The 13,525-nt window shown below is 47.4% G+C and overlaps 4 protein-coding genes across 4 annotated transcripts; 2 read left to right on the forward strand and 2 right to left on the reverse strand.

Moving 5' to 3' along the window:
- Positions 1-1,156: 1,156 nt before the first annotated feature.
- On the reverse strand, positions 1,157-2,142 carry DFL_007200 (uncharacterized protein; the record flags this gene model as incomplete). The annotated part of the gene is made up of 5 exons (XM_067636747.1): positions 1,157-1,375; positions 1,435-1,467; positions 1,541-1,856; positions 1,931-2,064; positions 2,134-2,142. 5 exons carry the CDS (start codon positions 2,140-2,142, stop codon positions 1,157-1,159), a joined length of 711 nt encoding a protein of 236 aa, XP_067488332.1.
- Positions 2,143-4,958: 2,816 nt separating this feature from the next.
- Positions 4,959-6,821, forward strand: DFL_007201 (uncharacterized protein; the record flags this gene model as incomplete). The annotated part of the gene is made up of 10 exons (XM_067636748.1): positions 4,959-4,992; positions 5,064-5,084; positions 5,151-5,273; positions 5,338-5,398; positions 5,467-5,521; positions 5,578-5,918; positions 5,981-6,267; positions 6,332-6,425; positions 6,484-6,612; positions 6,683-6,821. 10 exons carry the CDS (start codon positions 4,959-4,961, stop codon positions 6,819-6,821), a joined length of 1,284 nt encoding a protein of 427 aa, XP_067488333.1.
- A 478-nt stretch (positions 6,822-7,299) lies between these two features.
- Positions 7,300-10,569, forward strand: DFL_007202 (uncharacterized protein; the record flags this gene model as incomplete). The annotated part of the gene is made up of 5 exons (XM_067636749.1): positions 7,300-7,319; positions 7,456-9,827; positions 9,887-10,138; positions 10,196-10,260; positions 10,327-10,569. 5 exons carry the CDS (start codon positions 7,300-7,302, stop codon positions 10,567-10,569), a joined length of 2,952 nt encoding a protein of 983 aa, XP_067488334.1.
- A 291-nt stretch (positions 10,570-10,860) lies between these two features.
- On the reverse strand, positions 10,861-11,567 carry DFL_007203 (uncharacterized protein; the record flags this gene model as incomplete). The annotated part of the gene is made up of 2 exons (XM_067636750.1): positions 10,861-11,237; positions 11,303-11,567. The coding sequence occupies 2 exons, from the start codon at positions 11,565-11,567 to the stop codon at positions 10,861-10,863; spliced, it is 642 nt and encodes a 213-aa protein (XP_067488335.1).
- Positions 11,568-13,525: the final 1,958 nt, after the last annotated feature.

Here is a 13,525-nt window from a genome sequence, read left to right on the forward strand (position 1 = left end):
CCCATTTTACAAAAATGGAAATCCAGTATACATCGCGTCCATATGTCATATAGATCGGGGCAGACTAATATGCAGCCTTGCCGGATCCAAAAACAACCAACCTGCCAGTACGATAAGTAATCCTATTCATGATTTTTCGGACCCAGGTGTGGCCATCTGCCAAGTTAGGCCAAGGTGGGGGGCTGGGGTCGGGCACATGGGATCCACGGGGTACATGAAATAGCAACCGACAAAAAGCTGAGGCCGGTAGACGGTATGTACCATGAATCCACCGTCCCTTCTGATGTTCGCCCCGGAAAAGAACATTTTTCAACTGCAGGGCTGCGCCCGTGCCGCTGTCCAAAGTGGCGAGTTTTTCCAGCCCTGAGCGAATGGGTTCTAAAAATACCAGCAAAGGCCAGGAAGACTCCAACCGTCCGATCGACCGGATTTCAGGTGGACGACAAAAAAAACGAAAGCAACCTTTTCAAAATTCAACAAAGACGAAAAACGGAATGTCTCTGCCCTGACTTCGTATTGCCATAATCGTTGATATTCCGGCAAGGTGGTTTCAACCTCCATGGATTCAACGTAGCATTTGCAGTCCCCACCAAGCGCTTGACCATCCGAACCAAGAAGCGTCGAGCAACGGAATGTAACATACACGACAGCTTTTAGCGTCCACTTTTCCCTTCGCTTCAACAGATGCATATGCCAACCATCCTCGCTTTTGGTTCTTCAAAACACAGGTTGGGAAGTTACTCCGGAGCAGAGGCGCTTGTTTAAAGATGTACTCTGCTTCATTTTGGGACTCCTAAACCTCTAAATTGGGATGTACTAACTCACTTGAGAACTCATAATATCCGCGTTAACCCACCTATACTGCAGTAAGTCTTCTAACTACCTATAGCAATGCCTAAAGTTTATATAGTTTTTAGAGGGTGTAGAGATGCATATAGCTTATTAAAACATCTTCAAGGCTCCCCTTTTTTAATGCAGCCAAAACCTGCATACGCCCGTGTAGAAGAGCGCCCTTTTGTAGAAAAACATGATGTATAGAAAAGCGCCCTTTTTAGAAAAGCACCCCGTGTAAAAAACGCCCTTTGTAGAAAAACCACAACAACACAAAAAACATATGCGGCCCGAAACCCGCACACGCCCTTAAGCCGGTCAAAGTTTACCACCAACGGCGTTGCAGCAATACCTTGATCTCCGAAATATCCTGTTGGACCTTCTTTAGATCCTGTCGGACCTCCGAGATCTCCTGCTTTAGTTCCTGTCGGACCTCCGAAATCTCCTGCTTTAGTTCCTGTCGGACCTCCTTCACAGACCGAAGCATATCCTCTTGGACCCTATCAATCTTCCCGTTCAAATAAAGGAGCATTTGAACCCCAAACTAAAAAAAATTAGCATTTGACTATTAGATACCTAAGCATTAAATTAATATAGGTTTACCGCAGCTACACCTCCAAGTAAAATATGTTCGCCCTATTTAAAATAAAATAAGGATAAGATTAGTCGAGTGTGTAAAAATTGAATTTGGAGAATCTGGAATTGTTACCCATTCATCCAAGCCACCGAACGAGGGTCCAAACGAGGCATCAGGGAAGTCATCAGGGGAGGCATCAGACGAGGGGCCAGACGAGGGGCCAGTCGAGGGGCCAGACGAGGGGCTAGACGAGGGGCTAGACGAGGGGCTAGACGAGGGGCTAGACGAGGGGCTAGACGAGGGGCTAGACGAGGGGCTAGACGAGGGGCTAGACGAGGGGCCAGACGAGGGGCCAGTCGAGGGGCCAGACGAGGGGCCAGTCGAGGGGCCAGACGAGGGGCCAGTCGAGGGGCCAGACGAGGGGCCAGTCGAGGGGCCAGACGAGGGGCTAGACGAGGGCTAGACGAGGGGCCAGACGAGGGGCCAGACGAGGGGCCAGAGGGGCCAGTCGAGGGGCCAGACGAGGGGCCAGACGAGGGGCCAGACGAGGGGCCAGAGGGGCCAGCCGAGGCGGCGCGGAAGAACGGTGGAGGGCGGCGCGGGAGGCGGCATGGGAGACGGCGAAGGGGGGAGATCAGAGTGGATCGTGGAAAAAGCTTAAAAGTGCATGTTAGTTGGTTTCAATTACACGAAGTGAAGCCTGAAATCCAGAGCTTGGGACTTACTGAAGCCATGATGTTGATATTAATGTGATGATGTGATGTAGATGAGATTGTTTTGAAAAGTTGAAGCAGCTTCTTTACAACACGACATACTTGGGTACTATTTACGGATTTATTTCTATTTATTTCCTGGTTTACATAGTATCTAACTGCGTCTCTATGGAACCGGGCAGCACAGATCAACAAAGATCGAAGAAAGGTATTACGAGATTATATCAGGGTAAGGGCTCCCATAACAGGAAGAACAAGATAACAAACTATGAAAACCCGAAAATTTCCAGGCAAGAATACTTGAGAACGAACGCCAAGCATCCGTTCATCATGCCTTCTTCTTCCCTTTCTTAAACTTGCATGCAGCTGCAAGAATTGAGCAGAAAAAAAAAGAAAAAAAAAGGAAAAAAAAAAAGATTACTGGTTTTTGTTTTGATTTGTTCCAATATCCGGTCGTTTCGTAACCTATTGATCTGGAAAGATCGACGACGTTACCAAGAGTTATAATGATATAAAATGCAATGCAAGCCACGAAAAATCAAAGATCCCTCGTCAAACCCGCAATGGTGCTTCAATGGAGTAGCGAATTCCGTTTTTCTTTGATTGCTTTGGCGGCCAAATGGCCAATATCTTCGGTTGAGCTTGTACAGGCCTTGGCTTTGGATGATTCCGAGCTCCGAAGCATGTACGTACATACCATGTGTAAATCCTAACGACATTCGGCTACCCACCCTTGTCAGGCAGCGATGATATCATGTCCAGTTCTGGAGCTCATCAGCACATCTCTTTTTCATTTCAAATTTCGAAAAGAACTGGAAGCGCACGGAATCGTGTGTGCCACCAATGGAAATCTCTCAGTTTATCATCTCACCCCTGAAATCATGAAACGTAAATTTTGGCACAAGGATGATATCCCGTTTGATAAGCAGCCTCCCGAGAAAATAATAACGCGATACGAGGTTCCGACGACGCCCATTTTCCTGCAGGAACCCACTTTTTTTTTTTTTTTTTTTTTTTTTTCCACTCACTGTTGCTTGCCAGATGTATGTAAGCAACCAAATTGCAGGTTCGAATCTCCGCAACTCCCATTTCGGTTGGTCTTCCCTTTTGAGCAAGAATCGTGAGAATGAGATCGAAAATGACGTCCTTTCATTCGATATAACTTCTCTTGTATCGTAGTTACAGGGGTATTCGGCTTTCGCTAACAAACCTGTGCTGACAAAGTAAAGTATTCGGAGAACCGCGGGAAGGTGCCTTTGATATCCGCGGTGTTAGGTTCTTCTTATCATCAAGCTTTTTTTTTTTTCGAGAACGTGGTATTTGTCCCGTGGGGTGGAAGAAGCAGGTACGCTTCTGCCAATTGGCGCGCTTGTACTGTGAAAGGAAGGGAGTAAGATACTTGTAACCTTTTATGGTTTTTTATTCCGTTAGTATTACGACATCAAGGCTCAGGTATAAGATGATACGCATGTGTTAGCGCTATATGTACGGTTGCAGGTCGGCTCCTAGCATTCGGGCCTGCTATATTGGGGAACGATATAGCACGAGCACCCTGGCATACCGTGCCGCAGCTAACAATTGCAGTATTTAAGAGGGGTGGTTTTTGTGATATTCGGGTTTCGAGACCGGTTTAAGCTCACTTGGCTGGGATGGCATATGCATGGATATGTGGGCCTTGTGTGACCCGTCCGTTCGAATCGGTGCCATGGAAGATATATACTTGAGCCGGTAGGTATATGCGGGGTTAAAACGCTAGGTCGAGACTTGAGAACTTCCAGAAGGATGGTTGGATGTTCAGTGGGGTGTGGTTCTAAATATCGGTATGCCCTTTTTAGATTTTAGAGTTCGAGATCGACGGGTTAAGCTTTTGTTAGACCCGTAGCGGTGTGTTAACTTCCTGGGCAGCCTTATGGTTTCCGGGCAGTGATTTGACGTCAGTCGTCTGGAATTATACTAGGTTCGTTTTCGTAGCGTGCAGGTGGTACCTGCAGATGTATACAAGTATCTACGTCGTGCCAGGCATCGACATACCGAGAGAGGGTGAGTCTTTAGCGCGCTTTCTACCCAAGCACTTGGCATTTTGGTTTCATATTACCAAGCTGGGATGCCAACTTGGTTGGTAAATTCAGTCAAACAGTATTATTTTGAGTTTCAAGCTATTTGCATCGATTGGATGGTCGAACGTGCTCGGTGCCTTGTTTCTAAAATCGACCAATTGATATTGAGCTGGACCTTGATATCAGATGGGCACTATTGACCTCCCGTGATACTTTCTAAGTTAAGAGCACAGATCAAAAAGATCCCATCGGGCCTCGACCAAACATCTGATACATCATAGTCTCAAACGTTCCCAGGCCAAGCCACACGTTGGCCCGGTGTATATATTAATATGGCCATGATGTGTTGACGTTGACGTTGTCGTTGTCCGTTTCATGTGCACCCGAAAAGTGGCCTCGCAAGGACCCAACACAGCACCAAGCACCGGTGGGTCCGAAGCAATGCGCCAGCGACTGCTCTCCCCTGATCTGTCGACAGTCCAAGAGCCACCGTTGCTTTTGCTTCCACCGAAAATAGTCTAACGCCTCAATAACTACTTCAGAATTCCTTCTTTAATTTCCTCAGCCTTGATTGCCGATTGCCCCTTACGTCTCCCGGTCCAATCCGTTTTCTCAGCTCTCTTGTGCCCTTGCAGCTCCGACATGCCCGAGGTCAACAATACTCGATGATATCTGGTTCAATTCTGTATCACTCGCGACTTGAGGATCCCGCCATTTTTTTTTTAAACCTCGGGTCGATATTCCCGGAGGAACGCGAACGTTGAGAGATAGCTTCCTGAAATGACGGACGTGGTTGCTACCCATGCTGGCAATGGTATGATTTCTTTCGTGATGTCTCTTGGGTGATAGCTGAGCTTGGAGCTGACTTTTCTATGCGAACCCTAGTCATAAGGGCGATTGCTGAAGGTACTGCGCGGACTTTATATTGGGACCTTAGGTAGTCAGCTTGGTTAATTGTTATGTCGTACACAGGGGAGACACACGGCTTGATACACTTCGGACGTCAGTCGACATGTGGCACCAAGACGAAAGGTTCTTATGATACGCCGCTGCACGTTCTCGCGTTGATAATAGTGCTAGTTTTGAGCACGTTGGGTATGGGATTGAGCTATTCGACAGGGTCGGTGTACGGTCGACGTCGGCTAACCGGTCCTAATAGCTTGTGGGTTTCCGATCCTCGTCCGACGGGTGCCGCAATTGAAGGTACCGCATCATTTTTTGTAGGTGGATTGGTCCATAAAGGGAAGCTTGATGGTTCGAGAGGGGGGTGCTGACTGGGGTTTTGAAGATTCCTAGCAAGGCATTTTGGAACCGGTGTGCTGCTGGCGACAGCTTTTGTACATGTAAGGAACACCAGACTACCGCTCTCTCGGCATCGCTGCTGATCGAAGACTTCTAGCTCCTCCCCACCGCCTTTATATCCTTAACCGACCCATGTCTTCCCAAATTCTGGACCGAAACCTACCCAGCCATGGCCGGCGCCATCGCACTCGCCGCTGTATTTTTTGTCGTCACGATCGAAATGGTATTTAGTGGATTTGGTGCGCCGACGCATAGTCATGGGGATTTTGAACATATGGTTGCGCCTTCATCGCCCGCCTTACGACCAGACCTTCATCCCAACGAAGATCCCGAATACCAGACGAATGGAGAGGCGGCTAGTAGTCTGCTTGGAAAATCGTCGCACAAGAGAACTAGGAGCGGGAGTATCAGTATGCAGTTGAATAGGATTTCGTCAGAGTACGGTCGATCTACTAGAGTTGCTGAATTGGAAAGGAGAATGCTGATATTTATATTATTAGGCAGGATGGCGACGGGATTGCGCTTGAAACGATCCTTTCCGACTCGGAGGACGAAGGTAGTTCCTCGAACGGCGCGGCGAAACGAAGGAATCCAAAACAACGAGATGGTCATCTTCCGAGCATCGACCAGATGTCTCCAGCGGAAATTGCGCAGCAGAAGAAGAACCTGCTACAGGTGATGCTGCTGGAGGCGGGTATTCTGTTCCATAGCGTATTCATTGGGATGGCGTTGAGCGTGGCTACCGGTTCGAATTTTATCGTGCTGCTTATTGCTATTTCATTTCACCGTAAGATTCTGTTTCCTTGGGAGGGTTTGGTTTCCTGGCGGCCTTTGCTGACGATCATGTGTAGAAACTTTCGAAGGATTGGCGTTGGGTGCTAGGATATCTGCTATTACGATATTCCCAGAGGGATCTATGAAACCGTGGTTAATGGCGCTAGCATAGTAAGTCTGGGTCGTGAAGATAGACACGAAATAGCTCGATACTAATGGGCGTAACCAGTGGTACTACAACCCCAATAGGACAAGCTATTGGCCTTGCGACACATACTCTTTACGACCCGGCCAGTGAGGTTGGGCTGTTGATGGTTGGTATCATGAACGCTATCAGTTCGGGACTCCTCCTATTTGCGTAAGACTTCCTTACTCGATCCCTGTATACGCGCTACGCCGAAACGAAACTAACCTCTGTTAATTATCAGGGGACTTGTTGAGCTTCTTGCTGAAGACTTCCTAACAGACGAAAGCTGGAAAATACTAAAAGGCAAGAAAAGAATACATGCTTCTTTATGTGTATTTGCTGGAGCATTTGGTATGGCATTTATTGGAGCATTTGCTTGATCCGGACCTTGCTTGAAATTGATTCCGAAGGCCTTTATAGAGGAGGGGGTTATATTGCAATGCACGGTCAAAAAAAAGTGCTAGTATTCATGTTTTGAGAAAAAGTAGGCTGTGAATATGATGAGTTTATGGGCAATGCTAGTGTTTACTGGGGTTCTTGTACTTATTCTGTACTATAGTTTGTATGTACTTTTGCACGAGATTATAGAAAGCTTTAATAACTCTGATGATAATTGATAACTGCGGACTGCTGTCGTAGCTGGAGATAATTTATAAGCCACCGCCACAACACGAGGGCAGTTCGATGTGTGGCGTTAAACATGAACACCAAAAATTCGGGCTAACAGAGTTCGCGCGACTCATCCTCACCGCCATCTCAGAACTCGAGCAGCAATCGGCCGTCACAGTTTACGATCTCCCCAAAGGCCCTTCCGCTCTCTAACCTCAGATAGCTGCCCTCACTTCCTATCTATTCACAATGGATGACCTTTACGACGAGTAAGTGATCGAATCCGAAGCTTGCTGCCATCGAAGCATCCTTAAGCTTGCTTGTTAACGCTCAAAACTGCACAACCGCCGATTGTTCCTTTGATATCAAAAAGAAGACATAAACTGATATCCCCTGTTCTTTCAGATTCGGAAATTACATCGGCGACGCCGGTTCCTCAGATGATGGCTCCGCACACGAAGACACCGGCGCGGACGCCTACGTCGACTTCGATGCCGCATCGGACGACGAACCAGCCCCTCACTCCCCATCGAACGACATGCAACTAATGGAAGTCGACTCGGGTCCTTCCAATGCCGTAATTCTCCATGAAGACAAACAATACTACCCAACCGCGGAACAAGTCTACGGCGCGGACGTCGAAGCGATGGTTCAAGAAGAAGATGCCCAACCGCTCACCGAACCCATCATCGCGCCTATCAAAGTCAAGAAATTCATCGTTGAAGAAGCAGAGTTACCGGTTACGCATTTCTCACGCGAGTTTATGATGGATATGATGAGTTTTCCGGACCAGGTTAGGAATGTAGCGTTGGCAGGGCATTTACACCATGGGAAGACGGCGTTTATGGACATGTTGGTGTTGGAGACGCATATTATCGATCAGAAGAAGGCGGTTGGAAGGCGTGAGGAGGTACAGTTGAGGTATACGGACGTGCATACGCTAGAACGCGAGCGAGCGGTGTCGATTAAATCGGCGCCGATGTCGTTGGTGTTACAGAGTTCAGCTGGGAAGTCACATTTGGTGAATATCGTCGATACTCCGGGACATGTGAATTTTGTGGATGAAGTTGCGGCGTCTTTGAGATTGGTGGATGGTGTGGTGCTTGTGGTCGATGTGGTGGAAGGGTTGATGATTAATACGGAACAGATCGTGCGGTATGCAGTTAACGAAGGGTTGCCACTGGTTTTGGTGGTGAATAAGATGGATCGGTTGATGTTGGAGTTGAAGATTCCGCCGACAGATGCGTATTTTAAGGTGAAGCATACGGTGGAGCAGGTTAACACGATTATTGCGGAGGCGGCACCGGGGAGGGACGATCTGAGGTTATCGCCGGAGAAGGGGAATGTGTGCTTCGCGTCAACGAAGATGGGGTGGTGCTTTTCGCTTAGGTCTTTTGCGAAGATGTATGCGGATACCTATTCGGGTGTCGACATTGATGGGTTTGCAAGGAGGCTGTGGGGGGATATCTACTTTGGAGCGGAGAGTAGGAAGTTCACGAGGCAGAAGGCTGCGGAGAAGGGGGCCAAGAGGACGTTTGTGCACTTTGTGCTCGAACCGTTGTATAAGCTCTATGCGCATACAATCGGTGAGAGCGCGGCCAGTTTGAAGACGACGCTGGCTGGGTTGGGGATTATATTGAAACCAGCACAGTATAAAATGGATGCGGGGGATCTGCTCAAGGCGGTCTGTGAGCAGTTCTTCGGAACAGCGACGGGATTTGTGGATATGATCGTAGAACATGTCCCTTCGCCGGTCGAGGGAGCCAAGGCGAAGATTGAATCGGCGTACACGGGGCCGTTGGATAGTGAGGTTGCGAATGCAATGCTTACTTGCGATCAGAATGGGCCGTTGGTTGTGCATATTACAAAGTTGTACAATACGACCGATGCCACGGGGTTCAATGCTTTCGGAAGGGTTATGTCTGGAACTGTTAAGCCAGGAGATCAGGTTCGGGTTTTGGGAGAAGGTTATACGATCGATGATGAGGAAGATATGACATTGGCGACCGTATCAGATGTTTGGGTGGCTGAAACGAGGTATCAGGTTCCTACATCTGGTATTCCGGCTGGATGCTGGTGTTTACTCGGTGGAATCGATAACTCAATCGTCAAAACCGCGACGTTGGTACCGCCGAAGATGGAAGATGATGCATACATCTTCAGACCGATCAAACACTTCACGGAATCTGTGTTCAAGGTGGCAGTCGAACCGGTGAACCCGTCCGAACTGCCAAAGATGTTGGACGGGCTTCGAAGGATCAACAAGTCCTACCCCCTCGTTATCACAAAGGTCGAAGAATCCGGCGAACATATCATCTTGGGAACCGGCGAGTTATATATGGACTGCGTTCTCCATGATCTACGAAGATTATACTCGGAGATGGAACTTAAGGTCTCAGATCCTGTCACTAGGTTCTGCGAGACGGTGGTGGAAATGTCGGCGCTAAAGTGCTACGCCATGACACCGAATAAGAAGAACAAGATTACCATGGTTGCGGAACCGCTCGAAGAGGACGTGGCCAGGGATATCGAAACCGGAAAGGTCAGCATCAAGTGGCCGATTCGGAAGGTTGGAAAGTTCTTCGAAGAAGCACACGGGTGGGACGTACTCGCCAGTAGAAGTATTTGGGCATTTGGGCCGGAGGAGATGAGCCCGAATATCTTACAGGATGATACTCTGCCGTCAGAGGTAGACAAAAAGTTGTTGAATACTGTGAGGGATTCGATAAAGCAGGGGTTTGCGTGGGGTACTCGCGAGGGACCTCTATGTGAAGAGCGTAAGTTCTTTCTAAACTCCAAGATATTTGTGGTATTTTACTAACGAAAATTCTTATAGCTATTCGGAATACAAAGTTCAAGCTTATGGATGCTTCGTTAGCTTCGGAAGCCATCTACCGTGGTGGGGGGCAGATTATCCCTACTGCTAGAAGAGCATGTTATTCTTCTTTCCTGATGGCGTCGCCGCGACTTATGGAGCCTATGTATTCGTGCCATATGACCGGGCCGATAGACTCTGTTAATCCGCTTTATACTGTCTTGGCGAAGAGGAGAGGACACGTTCTTACCGATGGACCGATTGCTGGAACTCGTAAGTTGCTCTATGTTGTTTATTTGTATTGGAAATGCTGGCTAATATTCGATACAGCATTGTATCTTGTTAAAGGGTTGATTCCTGTCATCGATTCGTTCGGTTTTGAGACGGATTTGAGAGTAAGTTTGCCTCGTATTTAAAATCGTTAACGAGATCCTATAGCTAACTTTTGTTTCTCCTTATAGATCCACACTCAAGGTCAAGCCTTCGTATCCCTTGTTTTCGACAAGTGGAGTGTCGTTCCGGGCGACCCCTTAGACAGGGAGATCAAACTGCGTCCGTTGGAACCAGCGAACGCACAAGCTTTGGCGAGGGATTTTACACTGAAGACCAGGCGGAGAAAGGGGTTGAGTGAGGATGTGACTATTTCCAAATTCTTGGAACCAGAGCTGCAGAAGAGCTTGCAGGAGTCGGGATTGCTTAATTAGTTCATTTCGACGATCACTTGAAGCTGAGCGGCGGTTGGTATATAGACTGTACGATATTGGGATTTATATTATGAGAGCATTTAATGATAGCTGTGGGGATGGTTACCCACGTTCAACATATAAGTATCCTCCAGTCGCTATAGAATGGTGTTTTAAAAGATATCGCTTTTATGATATGATGATAATATACTATACATTACACATTCTAAACCGCTAAATAGCACAAATAAAAACCCCCGAAGCGTTCTCTGTCAAAAACGTAGACCTTTATGATACAGCCATGGTCCTGACCTATTTACAAGTAGCCAACATATTACTTAACACCCCCATCAACGTCTCATTCTCACACGCCGCCGCCACTCTCTCCTTATCGTTCAACTGCTTATTAACCTGCTCGGTACTCTGATGCGTCCCTTCTCTGATCCTTACATCGATTCTAAACCTCGGCGGTAAAGCCTGTTCCAGTCTTACTCTTACGCCGAGTCCGATTACTGTTGCTAAAGAACAGTGGTTTATTGTCGGTGTGATTTCGACGAGGACGTGGGACATTGGATGTGGGTTTTGAGGGGTCGGAGGGGCGTGGGTTACGTGGATGTGGGGGAGGTTTATGACCGCTAGTTCGCCGAGGGAGAGGGGGTGTTCTGGGTCGGAGATCGTGGAGATCAAGTCTATTATATTTACGGTCAGTACATCTATACCAGATAGGAAGGGTGTATATTGAAGTGGTATTTACCATAAATCTCCTGTTCGTCGATATCTTCAGCAGCTGTTTCATCTTCATCATCATCTTCATCTTGATCGGATCCACCGGAAGAGTATGCTGAGTCTTCACCGGGATAATATGAGAAGGGATCGTAGAGAAGCGATTTTGAGGTAGGTAGACGGGAGATTTTGTCGGCGATGTGGGCCGATGAGGATTGTTTCTTGCGGGATTCGGAGCGGGTGGGGAGGTCGGAGGGGTTGAGGATTGTGGGGTTGGCGTTTATTATGTCTGACATTGTTCTACTTTTCTTAATGGGATTGGATGGTATTTCGAGATGAGGTAAGTAGTTCGTGGGTTATATGTATTTATGGTAGGGAGGTGATGATGAAGTTGTTGAAGCTATATTGAAGATTGCGATATTGAAATTGTGGCGTGAGGTTTGTGCCGACAACGCAAGAATCCTGGGATGAAGTGCGGTTGAGCAGCAGCTCTTATCGATAAGGAATAGCTAGCAAGCATGGGTACTCTTTCCTCTACCATGGTTCTCAACTTCAGGCACAATCAAACGGTAGGCATATACCGACATATCCATATTACACACACACTTTTCACTTTTGATCTTACTGGCTAACAGACTAAAATTCTCACATGTGCACAATCTTGTACGCAGGAACATAAGTTCGATATCGGACTGACCGACCTCGGCCTCATGGAAACGGTTCCAGTTGCTGCGAAATGCAAGAAAGCGGGTCTGATCGAGATGCAATAGTTCCAATGAAAAAGCCAACGGTTTCTGTCCTGCAGGTCGCTTGGAGCTCTGGGAGATGGCCCACAAGCGATCTTTTGGTTAGGTACTTGTTATTAACCAACATTCTTTTGCCTGGCTGACGGATAGAATATCCCGTCGCACATCGAATGTATCGACGAATGGACTGCTTAAATCCGTTCATTGACCTGTCCGTTAGTCATTCAATGTTCCGGAATAAGAAATGTTCGAGAATTCGGAATATCGCAATTTTGATTTTTTGATTTTCACATTCCCGAAGGATCAATCTCGCTATCGAAGATATGATATCCAAACATCTGAAACGTAAATCTTAAGGCCCATGTTGGAAAGAACCGTCGCCGAATGTCAGTAGAAGTTCCGGAGTTATGTACGAACCTGGGCTGTCAAAATTAGAAAAAGGAAAGAAAAAATGATGTGTACTCCCGTCCCCTCCGCCACTCGATTGATCATGAAGTCGAGATTCGATAGTCTGCAGCCCCCTGTCGTGCCCGAAAGTGCGCAAGCAAAGGGTTGCTATTCGTGATATTAAACATTGGGTGGTGCAGGATGCATCAATGCGATGTGGCGTCGCACAGGCAATCTTCGCCCCTCTTCGTGTCCCGGTTATCGGCTCGTGACTGGGAAAATTGCAAGATTGACTTGAGAACGGTTTTTATTATTATTTATTTTTATTTCTCACGCACGTTTTTGACGTTTTGGAGTTTCTTTGTAATACGGGTGCAGGCTTGTGAGATGGTAATGACTTTTTTTTTTGTGTAGACTTAACTCGAACCCTGCGTAGAACACCTTGCTTTCCTTGTGTGCCTCTATTGAATCACGATTCTGAGAACTGATGTAGTTAGCTAGGTAGTTGACGGGCTGGTGTCAAAGGTTGAGACTGAAAGATGTAACAACCTAAACTGCCGTCAACATAGCCGGCCAGGGGCAAAAAAAAAAAAAAAAACGAGGTAGCAAGTGTCTCGTGCGGGTTTGGCCGACACGTGTGGATTGCGACGCGGGAAGCATGGCATGGAACATTAACATTGAAGGGTTCGAGAGAGATCTATCCGCATGCGCATATGCGTAGGCGGGAACTTCTGGCAAAAAGTCCAAACAAATGTTGGATGAATTCGAATTTTTTTGTTTCAACTATGAAGCTAAAGGGACAACCGCCGGTTCAGCGAAAAGGTCCAACATAACTCTAACAACTGTGGAGAATATAAACCGACCAGGTTCCCCTTGGATTCGACTTGATCACTCTCGCATGGTCGAGGATACGTAACTCCGTCAGGCTAGCGGGCGAGACGGTTAAGGTTTTAGAGCCCGACTCGATCAGATCATGAAGATTTTGGTTGGGTGCCTTGAATTGGGGCTGACAAAAGGGACCGATCTTTCGACCATGACGAAGCCAAATCTGCAAGACCAGCCACCATGCATCAAGAAACGATATCGGGAGATGGGTAGACTGGACTACAAGGTCGGGGTAT

Source organism: Arthrobotrys flagrans (genome assembly GCF_004000055.1).
Source record: "Arthrobotrys flagrans strain CBS H-5679 chromosome Unknown unitig_8, whole genome shotgun sequence".
Taxonomy (NCBI): Eukaryota; Fungi; Ascomycota; class Orbiliomycetes; order Orbiliales; family Orbiliaceae; genus Arthrobotrys; species Arthrobotrys flagrans.